Source organism: Tasmannia lanceolata, unplaced genomic scaffold (assembly GCF_043159265.1).
Source record: "Tasmannia lanceolata isolate RefF3 unplaced genomic scaffold, GAP_Taslan_0.1 ptg000026l, whole genome shotgun sequence".
In the NCBI taxonomy this organism is placed as follows: Eukaryota; Viridiplantae; Streptophyta; class Magnoliopsida; order Canellales; family Winteraceae; genus Tasmannia; species Tasmannia lanceolata.
In genome coordinates this window covers 6,755,785-6,773,993 of record NW_027518703.1, presented here as the reverse complement: position 1 = coordinate 6,773,993, position 18,209 = coordinate 6,755,785, and the positions used below count along the sequence as shown (strand labels likewise).

Here is an 18,209-nt window from a genome sequence, read left to right as displayed (position 1 = left end):
TGTCTAATTCAATAAAAAATTGTCACCGAATAAATTGATAACATGTCATAATATTGCAGATTTCTTTTACAAAAATTTAAGAGAATGCAAAAAAGGAGTCTCAGTTTCTTCAGGATGAGAGTGATTAATACCCAGTGAGCCCAAATCAATGGAACTAGAAACAAGTTGAATTCAATATATATATATATATATATATATATATATATATAGACACACACACACACACACACAGAGTTAAAGCTAAACATGTTCTGGTGATAATTCTTTATATTAAAAATATCAACTAATACAATGAATTAGACATGCCCGAATAGACTCTTAGGCCCATTAAATGCCGCTTTCCCTTCTCAGTATCAGTACAAACCAAGTCCAAAAGAAAGTTGGTTAAATCCCTTCATGCGGCAAAAACATATATGAGAAAAAATTCATAAACCCCCTAAATGACCTGAGACTTCGGGGAAACAACTGATTTCACGTCAAAATCCCCCAAAAGACTCATGGAGTAAAGAATCTATAGAAGCCCACCTAGGAAGAGAACCAACCTTAACCACTGCATCATTTTGGGGAAATTGGTTCTACAAGTCACACACAGAATCCAATAAAATAAAAGAGGTTTAACAATCATGTGCTACAACAGATCAAACAAAGTTAATCCTTTTTTCTTTTTTTTGAATGGTAAACAAAGTTAATCCTTCCGTACACCCTAAGTTCCTAACATCACTCAATCGGTGTTTCAAAATCCGGATGCGGGTCAGAACACGCCAAAGCAAATCGTAGTCGACTCGGCATAATGCAGTCGAGTACTCGGTTGATGCGGACGAGTACTCGGTTGACACGTCATAACTAAGAAGAGTCAAAGGAGTTTTGATTGACTTTCTAAGGCAAAATGCGGACTCATAGAAGAACGCAGCCAAGGTAAAAGGGACTCGACTCCGGCGATTCCATGATGACGCGGGTGAGTTTTGAAACTATGCTCTCGATCAAGAAGATCACTACAATCAGCTTGGTTACTTTGAAATAAAGCAACTCCCATGAATTTCTCACCATAATGTGTAATAACAAAATGTCCTTAAGATTAATAGAAATAATCATAGTATCATGGCTCAATTCATGAATGTGTCCACTATAACATACCCTAAATTTTTGGACGGATCATAGTGTTAACCATAACTATTTTTAGCAGCTACTTTCCATTCCCGACTATATTCATTGATATTGTATAAAGCTACATAAGGCATTAACAACTCAAAAGAATTATAACGATTATCTTTTAATAAGATATGCATACTTTGGAGGAAGCGTAGAAAGGCTGCCGAGATAAAGATACTAGAGACGGCAAATAGGATATCTTTTCTGAAAATATCCAATGGTGAAGAACCACTCCATGCAACGATTACCATTGCCTGCAGATAAAAAAAACTCAAGAATATTGACTGATTAATGACATACTAGAGTTTAAAAAGGGAAAAAAAAAACTAATTTGGTCTAGTAGACCTCTGCCTTGCAACCAATACCTGCAGGGCCAATATGTAAAAGGTCCACAAACGGTCGAAACTTCGAAAGATGTGCCAGAATGTTCTGGTCTCAACAAAGTTGGTCTTCCCAGTGCTTTTCTCAGATCTTTTGCGGGATGGTTGTTCCATCTGCATACCATTTCTAGTAAGAAGGGAGCTAATATCCTACAAAACAAAAAAGTGTCACTGACCATTAAATAATTAGTTGCAAACCTGCGTTGTTGTCCTTGAATCACGTGTCGATTTGAAGAAATCACCATCATCTCGCATGGGCCAGCCCAAAGAGAAACAATCAGCTGACCTGAATGATATGTAACACAACTCAAATGTTAGGGGCAAATAACAGAAGCAACCAGCTGACTGAATGTGATTCTAATCTTTGGTATATCAAATTTCTTACAAACCAGAAATATTCATTTAGATCGTCATAGTTACACCAAGATGAAAGAGGAGCTTTTCCATTTCTGCTTTTCTTGGCTTCCTGGATAATCATCACCGACACATCATAGTTTAAGTTGTATCCATAAAAAAATCATGTAGTGCTCACCATGTTTCACTGAAATATACCTTGTCAATCACACGATACAATGGGGATATAACCTTTCTCAGAAAAGCCTCATCATCCCCACCATATGAAGGTTTAATGTTTTCTCCGGTCACAATACTGACATTTCCAGCTAACAGACCATGGAGTTCATATGCCATCTGAAAATAAAAGAGATTTTACCATTAAAAACTAGTACATAAGATATAGTTGATAGCTGATAGTCAGAAAACAAAAGGTTGATGACTATGAATAAGCGAATCTATGAAAATGGATGGAAAAAAAAAAAAAAAAAACTCACATTATGAAAAATGTAGCATAGGCATTCTGGCATAAAGCGGATATTCGCTGATTCACCCCAAATAAGAAGATAGAGACCCATGTAGAGTATCTTTCTCTGCTGCACTTCGTGTGGCACTTGAGGCAGTCTGAACCATCCATGATTTTGATAAGAACCTAGGACGTTTACACAAAGGAAAGAACAAATGAACCAGCAAGTGCGATAGTGTCTCACCGTAAGCTGTGCTTCCGTCCCAAAAATTTGCACCATGTTTTGTAGTTCTTAAACAGTTTATTCATTACTGCATCTACAGCTCGCTCATCCAGCTGAATAAGAGAAACAGTGCATAAAATGTTGAATAAGGATGACATAAGTGATTCCCAAACGGGCTATGTTACAATGTCTATTTGAAGGAAAATTTCAAAACAGGAATACTCAAGCTACAATCTCCAGAGGACCCAGTCTACAGATACCAAAATTAAATGTCATTTAAGCTTCTATTGCCTAGCCACTTGAACATACTAATAAAATATTTCCACTATTTACATGCAAAAAATAATACTTTTTTTGCTATGATCTAGGAATGCAAATGTTGAACTTTTAACCAGAAGGAAGACAAGTTAAGTGACTGATCCTTCTATGAGTGAGATGCTTTTTGGAGAATAATCAGGACAATGAATGCTACTACAAACACAAGTCTCAAAATCCTTTCCAATGACTATTTAAAAGGAAATAAATGCACGTGCCTTGTTCAGAGGCTCGGGCTTGGGTAACAGCCTTATATGGACATTAGCAAGAAGTAAAATAATATGCTCCCTTTGGTTCCTGACATTGTCTCTCTGAAAAATCAACATAGAACAAATGAATGAAACCAACAGGATAGTTTCTTTAACGAATTAAAAAATCACTAATCAATGCACTATTCCTAATGTTGTTCTTACAGACCTGAAATCCAAACATAGCCCTCAGCCAATCGAGAAGGTCTAAGTCTCCTGTTTTCTGCCTGTGTTGCTCAAAAGATGTTGGCCAATTCAGGCCACGAGTGTTCCACAGAGCAGCCACAGCAGCCTTAATCTGGTAAATAAAAACCCATGATTTTACAAAACATAGTATGTAATTGTAATAATAATATGTGACTCTGGGTTTTAAATACCTCCTCAAGTTGCATGATAGACTGGGAAGCCCCTGCAGCATCCAGGGGAAGAATGTTGTAGGGAGTGTAGATATCCTTCTTTTCTTGGACATCTCTTGCAGCAGCGATAATCTGCTCAAAGTAATTGAAATAATAATAAATACGCGACTCTGAGTTTTGGTTTTCAAAATAATGACCCATAATAATAATGACCAGAAAGCACTAACCTCTGGTTTAACTTGTTCGACTTTTTCGGTTTTGTTAACAGCACAGAGCACTTCAAAAAGGACTCCTGCGGTTTGGTAGGCTTTTCCAAGTTGGGCTCTATAGAAAATTGACAACACAAGAGAGTGATATGAAGCTCAAGACAAGAGTTCATGTCTCACTGAGGAATATATGCAAACATATGATGTACATACCGATCTGCTTGTTCCCCTTGGTCCAGTGCTCTGACATAGTGCTCATAGTATTGCTGATAGAAGCTCTCGATTTCTCTTGCATCGCTCTTTTTCACCCTAGCGGCAAGACTCGTAGCATTTTCCTACCACATAAATTCACCTCACCTTCATCAACGTCCAACACTTGAAGTGTGAAAGAGAACAACGAGAAAATACCCCGGTTGTTAACTGATTTCGCCACTCAAAAAATTGGCTTCTCAGCAGACATAAACAAAAGCCCAAATTTATCACCTTCACAAGGGCAAATGCCATCTTTAGCAAATGCCAAAATTAAGAGTCACAATATCAATCCACAGCCAAAATCCACAGGAACTTAAAACGCCCCTTTTAATGTGGGAAGTGATAAATCTGTCCCCCTTTTTTTTGACTTGGGACAGCCTCTGGTTTATCTGTGTTATGAGTACCCTCCAGTGTTTTTTTTTTTTTCTAATGCGTTCTTGGTTTGGTTGCTAGTAAAAAACAAAGCGAGGTGACATCAGCTTTACCTCGGAAGTCTTACGTGTAATTTTCTAGACAATAGTGCTCTCTCTCTTTCTCTCTCTTTCTCTCTCCACTCATAATAACATCCGTGTCTAATAAATACTTGTCCCCTCCCTTGTCTCCTCCCTTTCCAAAAAATCGAATGGAATTTTTCTTACTAGCAACCAAACGAGCTAGTGTATTTATGACTGCCCTTTTACACTACAACTGGGTGGCTTGATGAAGAAAAAGGGGTGAATATATTATTTACCTCCGATCTATAGAGGATTAGGATTAGGATCAGCACTCTAATCCTCAGATCTATAGAGGATTTGGATCAACACTCTAACATTCAGATCGGAGGGTTAGGATCAACCTATAGAAATGATTTTTGGAGCACAACCTATTTAGCCTGTGGCCCATCTAATGGACGGTTTGGATCATCCAATGGTACGGACCATACCGTAATCTTAATAAAGCGAGGAGTGCCCTCATCAAAATACAATAGTGCTGATAACATTTTCCTATCAATCCACCGGAACTTAAAACGTCCCTTTTAAAATGGGAAGTGATAAATTTGCCCCCTTTTTTAAGTGGGACAGCCTCTGGTTTATTTATGAGTTATGAGTCTTATGACTATTCTTTTCTAAGTGAAAAAAGCTTAAGTAGGCATCAGTTTTTGGTAAGAGATTTTCAATATATGGCAGGCTCAACAGATGAATGGCGTGGATAAGTGATACCACATGTGCTTTTCGTGTGCTCATACACAGGCACGTGCGCCAAAGTGTAAAAAGATATCCTAAAACAAAAATGAGGAATGATAGACGCAAAGGCCCTCTTTATGTAAGGGCCGGAGAAGGGCCCTTGAATAGATCCACGTCATTTTTAAAGACGGTTGAGAAACTTAATTCGGTTTCACTTAATGATGTGGATCTATTCAAAGTCCCTTCTTTAGCCCTTGCATAAAGAGGGCCCTTGCATCTATCATTCCTCAACAAAAATTATGTAGTGGGCCAGTAAGTAATTTTAAGTAGTTTGTAGCAACTTTAATAAAAAATGGGTGGTATTTACAGATTATTCCTCTTTGAGAAATAATTTAGAAAGCAAGTAAATTTTGGCCATTTTACTAAAAAAAAATTTACACTCAAGTGCCAGACTTATGTTTGATTGGGGGGCCCCTGTTTCTTTACCGAGCCCAATCCTCTAGTGTATTTATGACTACCCTTTTACACTACAAGGGGTGGCCTGATGAAGAAAAAGGGGTGAATATATTATTTACCTAATATATGCATTTCAGGCCCACAGCATGACCCGAGGTTATTGGTTTGCATCAAATTCAAGGAAGGGCCCACTTGTGTAAAACATTTGATCTCATGAGATTTTAGACGGAGTAAGCCCTCATAATCCCATATTTATCAAAAAGAACTGTACGGACCACATCATAGGATGATCCAAACCGTCCATGTGATGGAACACCACGTAAATAGGTCGTTCCCCAAAAATCATTTCCATAGGATGATCTTAGCCCTCCGATCTATAGAGGTTTCCACAATATGCAGTTCTCTATAGATCGGAGGGTTGGGATCATCCTATAGAAAATGATTTTTTGGCACAGCCTATTTATGTTGCGGTCCATCACATGGACCGTTTGGATCATCCTATAGTGGGGTTCGTACAGTACTTTTTGAAAAATAAGGGACTAGAAGGGCTTACACTCTATAAAAACTCTGATCTCACTGTGATTTAGGCTCCGCATGATTTATTGTCTATGCCAATTCAAATCAAATTAGCTACAAGTGTGTGAAGGGAAATGAAAATGGAAATAGAGAGAAATTGTGATACCCTTTCTAATCTCTGCAACAAGGCTGTCTTAAACTGACGAACACCACGTCCAGTGGAGCTAGGGTCCAATCGATGAGCCTTCTCAAAGGCATAGAACCGACCTTTGAAAAAATAAGCAAAACCCCAGCTGGTAAGAAAATGAACGTCTAACTCGGGTCTTGTTGGTTAGGGATTCAACTACTTACAGAGATAAGAGACTCTGGGGCGCTCTGTTTCGATCTCGGTGGCGACTCGGAGGATTGGAACTATGCTTCCGAGGGAGGAAGGCACAACCTCGTGGTCAAAAACCTCCAAAGAGAATGTTGTCATGGCTGCACTTCGAGAGGACCTTCTCGTTAGGCTCTGAGGGCCTGATTCACTCGACATTGCTGCTCTTCTTTTTTATGTCTGAGGAAATCGAAACAATCTAGTGTAAAGAATCTCGAATAAGCAAATATCAAATAACCAAAAAAAAAAAAAGTGGTTTTAGAATGAGAACATCAAATTATTATTTTTCCATGAGATCGCTAGAAATTAACCAAATGCAGTTTAAATGAAAGAAGAAGGAATACTAAGATTAAAGAAATCGTCTCTCTAGTACAAAGAATCATGAAATTCCATCTCTATTGATATGAAAATATCTCGTTTATAACTAACCTGTAAAAGAAACAAGATGGAAATTTGCTTACCTGATAAGAATGAACACGGAAAAAAAATCAAGATCGATAAAGAACAATCCAATAGACTCTAGAAATCCATCAAGAACAACAAATAATCTTACCTGATAACAATAACAAAGAAAATGGAAAAAAAATGAGATAACGATATAGATTTGTCCAAAACTAGGTTTGAAAAAAATCTCTGCCCTAGTTTCTCTTCCCGATTTCCCATAGAGATTTGTCCAAAACTAGGTTGAAGAACATCGTTGCCCTAGTTTCTTGCATGCAGAAACTCTCTGTCCTAGTTTCTTACCATGAGAATATCTGCCCGAAAATCTCTCAGCAATTGGAGAGAGAGAGAGAGAGAGAGAGAGAGAGAGAGAGAGAGAGAAGCTGAGACAGCTGTGAGGAGAAGCTGAGAAATAACGGAAAATAGAGAAAAGAGTGGGGAATATGAATTTTCCAGTGAAAGAGTTCGTTATAAAGGTCGTTACAATGTAACAAACTACGTGAACAAACTTTAGCTGCGCAATGTTGCGGAGATGGTTCCCCCGCAATTTTGCTCCAACCAAGCAGATTCTGCCATGTGGCAGACTCTTTAAAACCAAAGAAAAAGCGTACTTTTCTAGGGACAATTCTACCCCTTGCCTAATTTCCATGGAAATAGCCACAGCAGTTAGCGCAACAGTCTCGTTACTCTCTCTCTCTCTCTCTCTCTCTCTCTCTCTCTCTCAAAAAAAACAATCTCTGAAAAGAACAAAAGCCCCCTCTAATGTATACATGACGACCCTTTTACACTGCAAGAGGGTGGCCCAATGAGGAAAAGGGAGCAAATATATGAATTCCACGACGAGGTAATTGACAACTTGACCTCTCCTTGTGATTTTCGGATCGGTTTTGAACAGTTTGTGATGGAGAATGCTCATAATCACATTTTCATTATGTGTGATCCACCATTTTTAGTGTTTAATTAAGAGGCATGATTAGACCCTTATTGGGTTTTACTACTATGGTTGAATTTCCTATAGATATACAACTTAGGGTTTGGTTATAGATTTTATATTCCATTAGCTCTCTTCTAAATGAGACACAGAGATTGCCCTTACATTAGCTCTCTTCTGTTGGAAGAACCTGGAAGCCAAACCATCATCATCTTCTTTTGTTTTCTATTAGGTTTGCCAATCTATGATCAACCTTCTTATGCCCTGTTCGTTTGGGATTATGACAACTGATTGTCACCCCACAATCTGATTATTGGACTCAAAATTAATGTAATCTTAAGTCCAATAATTGGATTAGGGGGTGACAATCGGTTGCCACTATCTCAAACGAACAGGACCTTACTTTTGGGTTTCTCAGAGGATTGCATTCGTCAAAACTTTTCTTGATCATTATGGCGATGAACTCATGTAAGCACTGATCTGTTCCCACATGTACAGTCATATGTTCATGCGTGTGACGAAACTGTTTACTTTCATATACCAAATTAGGTACATAGAAATGTGAAAATTACATGCACTTTGCATTGTTTAATTTTAGCCCATTCCTTGACTGACTGACTATATATAAATACAATCATGAAACAAGTAACAATGAATTGTAAGAAAACCATACATTCACCAAGTGATTTCAAACACTCTTGTTGTAAGGGGAATGCAATTTTTTTATCATCTGCACAGAGACATAAACTTGGATGTACCTTTGAGAATTCTAGCCTACCTTCTCTGGAAGTTGAATGCCTTTATAGAGAAGGCGAAGACAAACACGCAAAGAGAACACTGAAACTTGGATGTACCTTTGAGAATCCTAGTCTACCTTCTCTGGAAGTTGAATGCCTTTATAGAGAAAGCGAAGACAAATGCAAAGAGAACACCGATACCAAGGATCACAACAGCAACCACGGGTAGGAAGTCATGCTTGAATCCAAAATAACTCCTCACAAATTGAGCCACTGTCTGGCCTGACTCAAGTGGATGGTCTAAGTCTCCGAATTGTGATGCAACCAGTCCATACAAGGTCCAGGCGATCGGGCATCCCCAATAATACCATCTCCACCAAATAGGAATGCTCTGTAATCAACCAAAATCTTTCAGTGTCTCTCCATTATGAGGAAACTCAACACGTTTGGTCGGATAAAATTGAAACTTACCGGTCGTGGAATCATAAAACCTGCGAAGATATTCCATACTGCATAGAATGCCGAGGAAACAATAGCGGCGATGTTGTGATTAGGAGTCACAGCTACCGCCATCATCCCATAGAAAGTGAAGTACAACAATGTGAAGTACATGAAGAACATATACCACAAGAACTTGACAACTGTCCACTCAAATCCGATCATTGCATACACTATAAAGCCATATACCACAGCCTGTGCGAGGACATATGGGATCTCAATCATAACCTGCAAATTTAGAGCAATAAGGAGAGATGTGAGACAAAATAGGAAGAGAATTAAAGACAAATAAATCTGTTTCTAAAGAGTTTGCACACCCAACTAAGTAAACAACAGAAATTTCGACATTACAGAAAAGGTAACCTGTCCAAACGCGTATGGTAAAGCGGAATACATTCCAGCAGCTCTCTCTCTGTAAAAAACTGTTCTTTCAATAGCCACAACTGGTTGCACAGATGACGCATTTTGAACCCCAAGGAACAGAACAGCAGCATACATGGAACCCATTGCATTAAACAGATCTTGTTGTCTCTTCCTGCATTTTCAACACCGTATCAATGTACTGTGCCATATTCAAGTTTAAAATCAAAATGACGGTCACAAGTTCACTTACGTTTTAGAGCCAAGATTCCAGAACATGGTCCCAAACATCAAAGCTATGAACATCGTAAAGAAAAATCTCACTGCGACATATGGTGGATTGCGCCAGTATGACCAGTGCTGTTTCCACAGGCACGCCATGCATTGTGTGGGGAAGGACTGAGAATACTGAGTGGGGAAGTGGAGATCACTCGAACCAGGAGGAGGTTTACTCAGTTCCCTTATCAAAGCTTTGTTTCTCCTGCAATAAAGGGTATAAATCAGTAAGATCTAGGAAAAGAAAAGGTTGCAATTTGAGACAAGGGTGGCCCAAGAGCATTTGTCAACCCACCTAAACAGTTCCGAGTTCTTGTATGCATCAGCAAAGTCAACCCCCAAAGCCTCTTCTTGTGCCATTGTAGTCACCTCCAGCATCCAAGTTGCGGGATTATAACCATCTTTTATCTTACTTACCCCATCAATTCCCTTAACAAAATAAAACCACATTCTATTGGTACCAGAGACAGACCCTCAGTGAATAATAACTCATTTAAATTTTCTGCATCCTCACCTCAAAGTACTTGATCATATGGCAAGAATGGTGACCCAATGGGCCTACGAATATTTCTTCACCCCCTCGTTTCAATAGGAAGAGCTGCAATCAGGCAGAAAAGACATCAAGACCAAAGGAATTATAAAATAAGAACACAAAACAAATCACAAGTCCATTGACTCCCATTATAACCCACTTCATCAAAAGCCTCGAATATGTCGATGCTGGGCTGGTGAATTGTGCACACCACTGTTCTTCCTGTGTCCACAGTGTTCCTTACTGTTCTCATTACAATAGCAGCTGCCCTGGCATCGAGCCCAGAGGTTGGTTCATCCATGAATATTATGGACGGGTTTGCGACTAGCTCAACAGCAATGGTTAGCCTCTTACGCTGCTCAGTCGAAAGTCCACTGACACCGGGCAATCCAACTAGTGCTTCCCTCAATGGTGTCAACTCTACAAGCTCCATAACCTCCTCAATGAAATACTGCACTCATCAGGTTTGGCAGTCAGTAGATGCACAGATGCACAAATAAACACACACAGGGAAAAAAAAGAAGCCAAAGACACAGATAGGTGTATTGCCCAACCTTCCTAGTCGAAGAATTGACTTCAGGAGGTAACCGAAGCCATGCAGAATAGACGAGAGACTCATTGACAGTGACATTTGGAGAGTGGATGTCGTTCTGTTCACAATATCCGGATATGCGAGCGAATGTTTCCTGGTTCTTGGGATAGCCAGATATGGTGATGTTTCCTTCTATATATCCACCAGTTTTCCTTCCAGCCAACACATCCATAAGAGTGGTCTTACCAGCACCACTAACACCCATTAATGCTGTAAGAACACCTGGTCTGAAAGCTCCACTCACACCCTTCAGGAGCTCTAATCTGTCCTCTGGAAAACCTTCGGCTTTCATCTCCTGTGATTTCAAATATACTAACACACTCAATTCTGTGATGAATAAAAAGATGTGAAGAAAGGCTCGACCTCCAAGACACATGTACAGTTTATCTGAAACTTGAAGGGTACCTGTGGCATGTCTACGGAGTATCTGACATCATCAAAAGTGATGGAAAGAGGCTCAAATGGAAGAATCATCCCTTTCTTGTTCTGACTAGAATGAGCAATGCCTGCTGTATGTGCAGAGGAAGATCCTTTATTGGTCCTACCTCCTGCTTTTTTTTTGACATATATCGAATTAGATGACATCCTTGAAGCATAAATTATCAGATAAAATGGATTGATTGATCGTACCTTCTGAGCTCTTTCCTCTGGACGATAGCTCGATAACCTCTCCTGTTCTGTTGGCATGTTTTTCTTTCAAAGTGTCTTCAGATATAATTGCCTGAGCGCTTCCAAATGCTGCAGCCATTAGATCCAACTATCAGAAAACACTAGTGACTGGTTCTTAAATTTTAAACTGTGAGAATTTGTGAGAACTTTGATTTGATTAATGCTGCCCATCAGAAGGAGAAAACTTACGGTTGAGATAAGCAAGAGTCACAGTAAAAAGGCCATTTAGTAGGAAGACATATCCAACTAATGCGCCTACACCGATCCAATACCAGTATGCTTCAGGAAAGATTCCACGAGACTTCAAAACTTCCACTCCCAATGTTTCTGTGGATCCATTGCGGACCTGTAACACATTATAAACAAAGCCTGAGTTGATTTTCCTGATCAAATTGAGAGCTTTCTAACTTCACAACAAGGTTCTTACATGACTCCAACTTTTCCCAAGGAACTCATTGACTGCGATTGCATTCTGGCCATACATCATGGGTGAGATCCAGTATCCCCATATCCACCATTTTTTCACATTCTCTGTATAAAAAAGATACGTAAAAATGTGTGGTTAATCCATGGTTACACAATAAGAAAACTTCCCAGTTTATCAATGTTCTTAAAGTTGATGAAACCTAGGCATTTTATACATTAGTAAAAGAGCATGTTTAGTTTATGTGTATTGTACCTCGAGATAAGATGAATCCACCCAAAATCATAAATGTAACCAGTCCAAAAGACCCAAATGTATTGGCAACAATCATGTCCCTACCCAATGCAGCAAGGAAACGGAACAGTGCAGAGGCCACCTGGTTAATGCATAGAAGTAGCAGATATTGTCTCAAAAACCTGTAACAAGAACATTTGAGTTATTGGCAAGAAAAACTGGAAGAGGAAGATAATCACAAAATACATCGTAAATGAGCCGTAATAATCTCTTCCCTGGGTCTTACCTCACAATATTGGGATCGAAGCCAATGACATAGTATGTCATGAAAACCCAGACAGCTACCTCCATAAAGGATATGGGGATCTTCAGGATCCAAGTAGGTAGGGCATATGCCCATGGAGGGTAGAAAAGGAGATCTCTTTGCTTGTAGAAAACAGGAAGTTTAGCAATAGTCATAGCAAGCTCTGCGAACCCGTTAAACATTATCGAGACAAGTGAGAAAAACAGAGCACCCATATAAATTCCCCCGTCTATTACCGTCTCACGGTGCATCTCTGTGCGCAAGAAGACCGTCATTGTGATGGTACCAATAATTATAATCTGAAATTAAAAATAGAACAGAATTTAGTGGTTTTATCTGTTGTAATTCAAGATTACATTTTGGAGGACGAAATTACTCACTTGCGACGTCTTGAAGATGTAGACAAAGGAGTTCCTCTTCATAAGCAAATATTCTCTCGCAATGCAGGCCTTTAATAGCTCCTTCTTGCTAACACCATATTTCACAGTTGTCAAAGCCGCAGGATGACTCCTGTTCTTGTCAAATGGGGTAGCGAGTTCATCTCCTAATTTCCGGCCAACACGGAACGACTGGAATGCTTCTGCAAATTCTTTGACAGGAATGAAGGTGTAAGGCTCATCTTTACGTACCCAGTAATGTTGTTGATCTTTCCTCGATGTCACCTATTGGAAAGATATAAGTAAACATAACAGCTTTAGAAAGCTATACGGATTGGACAAATGAAAAGTTTCCATTAAAGATGTGATAAAGTCAGAAGAATTGGAAAGAGGAAGGAAACCAGTTTGGGCAACTTACTTCCTGCAAGAAGTCTGCAACACCTTTTCTCTCTGGGCATTTGAAGCCTAAGGATTCAAAAAACTCAAGCACATTTACACGGGGACCCTGATACACTATTTGTCCTTCTGAAAGAAGAATAATGTCATCAAAGAGGTCATATGTCTCTGGTGCTGGCTGGAGTAGAGAAATAACAGCTGTCCCATTGAGAATGTGAATGGATTGCCGGAGAGAATTCACAATCTGGAAAGTAGTGGAACTATCCAGACCAGTGGATATCTCATCCATGAATAGTGCCCTAGCTGGTCCGACAAGCATCTCCCCTTTATGTGTCAAGAGTCCCAAAAGAGTTAACCCAAATTATTGAACAGAGGTAATTCAATGTACTAGTTTTTCTACCTGTTGTAACACGTTTCTTCTGTCCTCCAGAAATCCCCCTCAACATTTCATCCCCTACCAAGGTATCAGCACAGATTTCTAGTCCTAAAATCTGCAATTTTATGAGGAAGAGAAAAGAATTCATCTATGTGCTTCTGAAATTTTCTTCATAGCTGTCGATAGAACTTTAAAAATGACATATTTCTCTAGGAGAAGTACATACCTTCAGAATATAGTCAGTAACTACACTGGCCTCCTGTCCTGCCAATGCAGCTGCCTGCAAGAATGGACAAAGAAAAACAGTTTCATAACCTTCCAAAGAAATCAAGTTTTTCCCAACTTCCAACAAATAGAACCCTTATATGGAAAAGTCTAGGATGATTCTAATACACTATCTGATAATTACATAATGATTACATGAATAAAATGTTCACAAAAGATAGAATCAATCTCTACAGATCAGACAGAACCCACAGGACCTGTAGGCCCATCTTGTGCTGATGGAACCAATATAACATAATGAAGATTAGAGTTTTTTATTCAATTTCAAGATGAAGTTTAGAAAACCCCATGGTGATTTTAAAGTGCAGCTCTTAATTCTGTATAGTTGACAGTGAAGGATCCTTTTACAAAGAAACTCCTGATTCACCTTCATGTAGACATCGATATCAGGATCTGGCTTAATATTTGCCTCCTTCTCTCTTCTTGACAGCTCCACTAACATTTCTGCAAATCATCATCATGGAAAAGGAAACAACATATTCAAACTCTTTGAAACACCCTAACTAGCTATTGTGCATCAAAAGCAATCATGTCTAATAATCATTCAAAAAAAAAAAAAAGCAATCATGTCTAACATACCATAACCAGTTCCGACTCCTTGACATCTTGCAGAGAAAGCTAAGGTTTCTCTTACTGTCATTTCTCCTATATGGAGATCATGCTGACTGATATAGGCAGATGCCCTCTGAGGCACAAACTCATCCATTTCATGGCCATTGTAAGTTATTCTCCCAGAAACCTATTTTTCAGTAGAATCTTGTGTCAATTGTTTTAGTATGTACATGAAATAATTTTCAACAAGTGAAGAAATGACAACAATTACAATAAACTCCCTCCAATGTAGCAGAGGCTTATACAATACTTACCTTCAGATCAGAACTGAGCTTCCCAGCCAATGCCAAAAGTAAAGTAGTCTTCCCCGAGCTTGGGGGACCTAAAAGCAAAGTCATTCTGCAAGATTTACACAAAGAACAGTTGGTCACATAGAGAATCAGCGTCAATCCAGAACAAAATTAAATTCAGTTTCTGATCAAATGGCCACTTTTCCTTACCTGCAAGGTTTGACAATTCCACAAACATCATGAAGGATTGGTAACAGTTTCTTTCGACTTGGAAGAATACCGAAACAGTTGAAGAACGCCTTTGGAAGTAAAAGAGACAACATAGATCAGTACAATTTATGAACATGAGTGTGTGCACTACAGGCATCAAAATCCGCTTTTTCTATCTGTGACTTGTTGATTTATACGTATAAATTACCTCCATCATATTAATAGAAGCATTGTAGAGCGTAGGCAAAGCTCTGCCTCCCACATAGGCTTCTGCTTCGATATTCAAATGCTCGAACCGAACTTCGATTGTGGGAATATCAATTCCAACTCTGAAAAGAAAATCCAACAAGGGGACGTTAATAAAATCAAAATCCAACCATAAAAAAAAAATAAAAAAAAAATCAAAATCTAACAAGGGGACTTTAGGCCCTGTTTGGATTGGAGGAATTTTTTGGAAAAGCTTGGAAATGAAATTTTTTTTTTTTTTCAAATTTTCTTACTTTTTTACACACATAAAAGATTACTTCAACCAACCCTATTCATTTTTTACTTAGTTGGACCTTCAATTTATGATAATATCCCTCTAAATCAACCATAGTCAAATCATTTCCCTCTAAATTGTAAAAAGAAAATATTTTATAAGGAAAAAAAAAATTCCATATAATTGTTTCTCTTGCAATTCAAACTGGGCCTTAATGAAAAGAAAATCCTACAAGGTGAAGTTAACAAATGACTAACAAATATGAGAAATTCAAACACCCAGAACAAAATTAGAATAATAAGGGGAATAAATCTTACTGGTTGATGCGGGTTTTAAGTTTCAACAAGAACCTCTCATTATCCTCCTCTGCAGCTCCGATTAATCTATCAATCAAACTCTTCTTATCTTGAAATTCAAGATTTTGAATATCAACCTCCTTGAGCTCTCCGGCAACACTGGCTAGTATCCCTTTTCTTATACGATTATAGGTGGGCAGTTTCTCAAGTGCAGCCCATTTCAGAGCTTCTTCATCGTCTTCATCGCGTGAAGATCTTGAGAAAACTTCTGATGTGCTGTGCCTCCATACAGATGAATTCCTCCGCAAACTACCCACTCTATAAAGGTCACCAACATCCATTAAATCACCCAACAACTCAAAATCAGGAAAGCATCAACAAAACCCAGAAAAGCTCTAGAGATCAAAACCGAGTGTAAGTAAAGGAATCTTAACAGGAGGTCAACGAGTCTTGAAGTGGAGATGGGAAGAGAAAAAACCAGCAAAAACCCAACTGAGAAAGAATTAAGGTCTTTCAGGCAAAGAAACTTGAAATCTGGACTGTTTTTCTCTCAAAAAATGGAGTCGATCTATATTTTCTAAACTAATTAATGCAGTGCAGACTGCAGAGTATAGAGAGCCAGCCCTGCAATTGAATATTTTATCATCTTTGAAAGGAAAATGGTCAGGAAACTGGTCAGAAATGGGAAGAATTTTTCACCTCGGCCTAATTACCAAGAGAGCGATTTTTTCAAAATGCCCGTTCCTCTTTTTTTTATGGGTATTCCTTTTGATGAGCGTTAGTAGTGGAAGATGAGGGTAAACGCTTACACTCGAGCATCTCCACTGAGTTAAGAGGCAAAGGCTCAACTTCCCGCTTACTTGTTTTGATAACGGCACTCTTCACTCTATTAACTACTTTTTAAGCTGCTAGTTAAAAGGTGTATAGGGACAAAAACAGTGAATTATAATGAGTTTTTAATATGGTGCACGCTTGCAGTGCTAAAAGGACAGTGGGGCCAGCGTGAATGGAATATCTGAACCATTCATTTTGTGGGTCCCCATGTGTCATAGATAGGCTGTGCCTAAAAATAATTGAAATTGGATGATCCTAAACAATTTGATTTGGAAAAAAAAATCTGTAGCCCCCATTTGTTAATGTCAATCTAATGAGAATTCCTCAAATTGAAGGTTTTAGGAGCATCATCCAACGGCTCTCTTTTTTCGGGCATACACAATCTGTAGTGGGCCCCAAAAAAATGAATGGTTCGGATCATCTAGGCCCCATCCTTTTCTAGATGGACAGGAGCCGCATGCAAGTGATCTAAACTCCTCAACGAATTTAATCGCACTAGAAAGTGAATGGGCCTAGAAAAATGACTTCGCTCCCACTATAGTGGGTCCTAGCTTTGAAAATCATCTAAGCCATCCATTTGACATATCTTGATTTGGATATCTTATGATATATAATCAGTCAATCACATTAACCATATTATGAAGTTTGCCGTGGCCCACCAAATTAACAACCTTAGCATTTCTTTAATAAGTTGAATACTGACCCATTTCATCGGCTAATAGATTATATATCTTTACTCCATATGGAAAACTAATAGCGAAATGATATATTCCTAACCATGGCTTTACATTTCGGTTTCGTTCATCACCGAAATTTCGGATTTCGGTCGAAATTTAAAACCATGTTCCTAACTACTTTCTCGGCATTTCCGCCTTACGTTGGAAAAGACAAACAAAAAACATGTGGAAATGCAGCCATTTTTGGGAGAAGACAAAAGAGGGTATACGAAAATGACGTAATTTCTTTAAGGAACAATTACCAATGGGGGATACGAAAATGACGTAATTATCAACAGGAACCATGCTTTTCTGAAATTATCAACGAGGGACAAAAGAGGTTTTGTCAGTAAAAGCTGGATGAAAATGCCCTTGGGCATTTACAACACGTTTTCACCTTGTTTTTTCCTTCTTTCCTCTTCTTTTACTTTTTCATTTTCACCTTTACCTTTTTAATTTTTTACCTTACTAGTCATCTTCCTCCTAGTTCAGCCACCATTGTTGCTGGCAAGTCTTGAAAGTTGAGTTCTTACCATCTATCCTTCTATATCTCGAAAACTTGAAAGTTGAGTTTTTTTACCCTACTAGTCATCTTCCTCTGTTTCTGATTTATCTTGTTTAGGGTTTAAGAGGTTTGTATTTAGGATCTGTTATGGAGATAATGCAAGGATGGCTTCACTCACTTTTTGGAAGACAAGTGGTTGCACAAGAAAATTTTGATGTCATTAGAAGAGTTGCTATAGGCAGGGGTTTTGTAGCAAAAGGGATTTATCAACTCTCTAGAAGAGAGTTAGCAACTCTCAAAAGTAGGGTTGCCAATTTCCAAATGGGCTTATCAAGTCCTTGAAAATTGGCCAAGTGTACTGGAGTTTCGGAAGCGAGTTTTCAAGCCTCTGGGATTGGGGTTATCGAGTATCAAAAAATGGGGTTACCAATTTCCAAACGGGCTTATCAAGTCCCTG

General features: G+C 38.7%; 2 protein-coding genes across 2 annotated transcripts in view; both read right to left on the bottom strand.

Annotated features, from left to right (window-relative positions):
• The window catches only part of LOC143858424 (callose synthase 5-like), a 36,178-nt gene extending 29,568 nt beyond the window's left edge, over positions 1–6,610 (bottom strand). Inside the window, exons 1-14 of the mRNA XM_077369081.1 lie at positions 6,415–6,610; positions 6,230–6,330; positions 3,890–4,011; positions 3,698–3,794; positions 3,492–3,602; positions 3,284–3,412; positions 3,085–3,177; positions 2,573–2,664; positions 2,360–2,486; positions 2,082–2,219; positions 1,919–1,995; positions 1,728–1,815; positions 1,515–1,643; positions 1,289–1,403 (exon numbers count right to left, since the gene is read on the bottom strand). Of these exons, the coding sequence (XP_077225196.1) occupies positions 1,289–1,403; positions 1,515–1,643; positions 1,728–1,815; positions 1,919–1,995; positions 2,082–2,219; positions 2,360–2,486; positions 2,573–2,664; positions 3,085–3,177; positions 3,284–3,412; positions 3,492–3,602; positions 3,698–3,794; positions 3,890–4,011; positions 6,230–6,330; positions 6,415–6,595 (1,600 nt within the window). The 5' untranslated portion in view covers positions 6,596–6,610. The remainder of the gene's footprint in view (positions 1–1,288; positions 1,404–1,514; positions 1,644–1,727; positions 1,816–1,918; positions 1,996–2,081; positions 2,220–2,359; positions 2,487–2,572; positions 2,665–3,084; positions 3,178–3,283; positions 3,413–3,491; positions 3,603–3,697; positions 3,795–3,889; positions 4,012–6,229; positions 6,331–6,414) is intronic.
• A 1,717-nt stretch (positions 6,611–8,327) lies between these two features.
• LOC143858764 (pleiotropic drug resistance protein 1-like) lies at positions 8,328–16,497 on the bottom strand. Its single transcript, XM_077369482.1, has 24 exons — positions 15,719–16,497; positions 15,129–15,249; positions 14,921–15,009; positions 14,735–14,819; positions 14,448–14,607; positions 14,236–14,312; positions 13,810–13,863; positions 13,608–13,698; positions 13,230–13,531; positions 12,815–13,096; positions 12,417–12,733; positions 12,152–12,312; positions 11,900–12,003; positions 11,662–11,818; positions 11,434–11,541; positions 11,209–11,351; positions 10,766–11,098; positions 10,372–10,662; positions 10,194–10,277; positions 9,975–10,108; positions 9,657–9,884; positions 9,407–9,578; positions 9,017–9,271; positions 8,328–8,936 (listed from the first exon to the last, which is right to left on the bottom strand). The coding sequence occupies exons 1-24, from the start codon at positions 16,036–16,038 to the stop codon at positions 8,679–8,681; spliced, it is 4,326 nt and encodes a 1,441-aa protein (XP_077225597.1). The 5' UTR covers positions 16,039–16,497; the 3' UTR covers positions 8,328–8,678.
• Between the last annotated feature and the right edge of the window lie 1,712 nt (positions 16,498–18,209).

Excerpts from the sequence above, each read along its gene's own strand:
- LOC143858764 (XM_077369482.1), bottom strand. The coding sequence starts at position 16,038 with ATGGATGTTGGTGACCTTTATAGAGTGGGTAGTTTGCGGAGGAATTCA. Across the intron at positions 11,542-11,661 it reads GACTCTTGCTTATCTCAACC|CATTTGGAAGCGCTCAGGCA; the intron begins GTAAGTTTTCTC and ends TAATGGCTGCAG. Across the intron at positions 11,099-11,208 it reads ACTCCGTAGACATGCCACAG|GAGATGAAAGCCGAAGGTTT; the intron begins GTACCCTTCAAG and ends TTGAAATCACAG.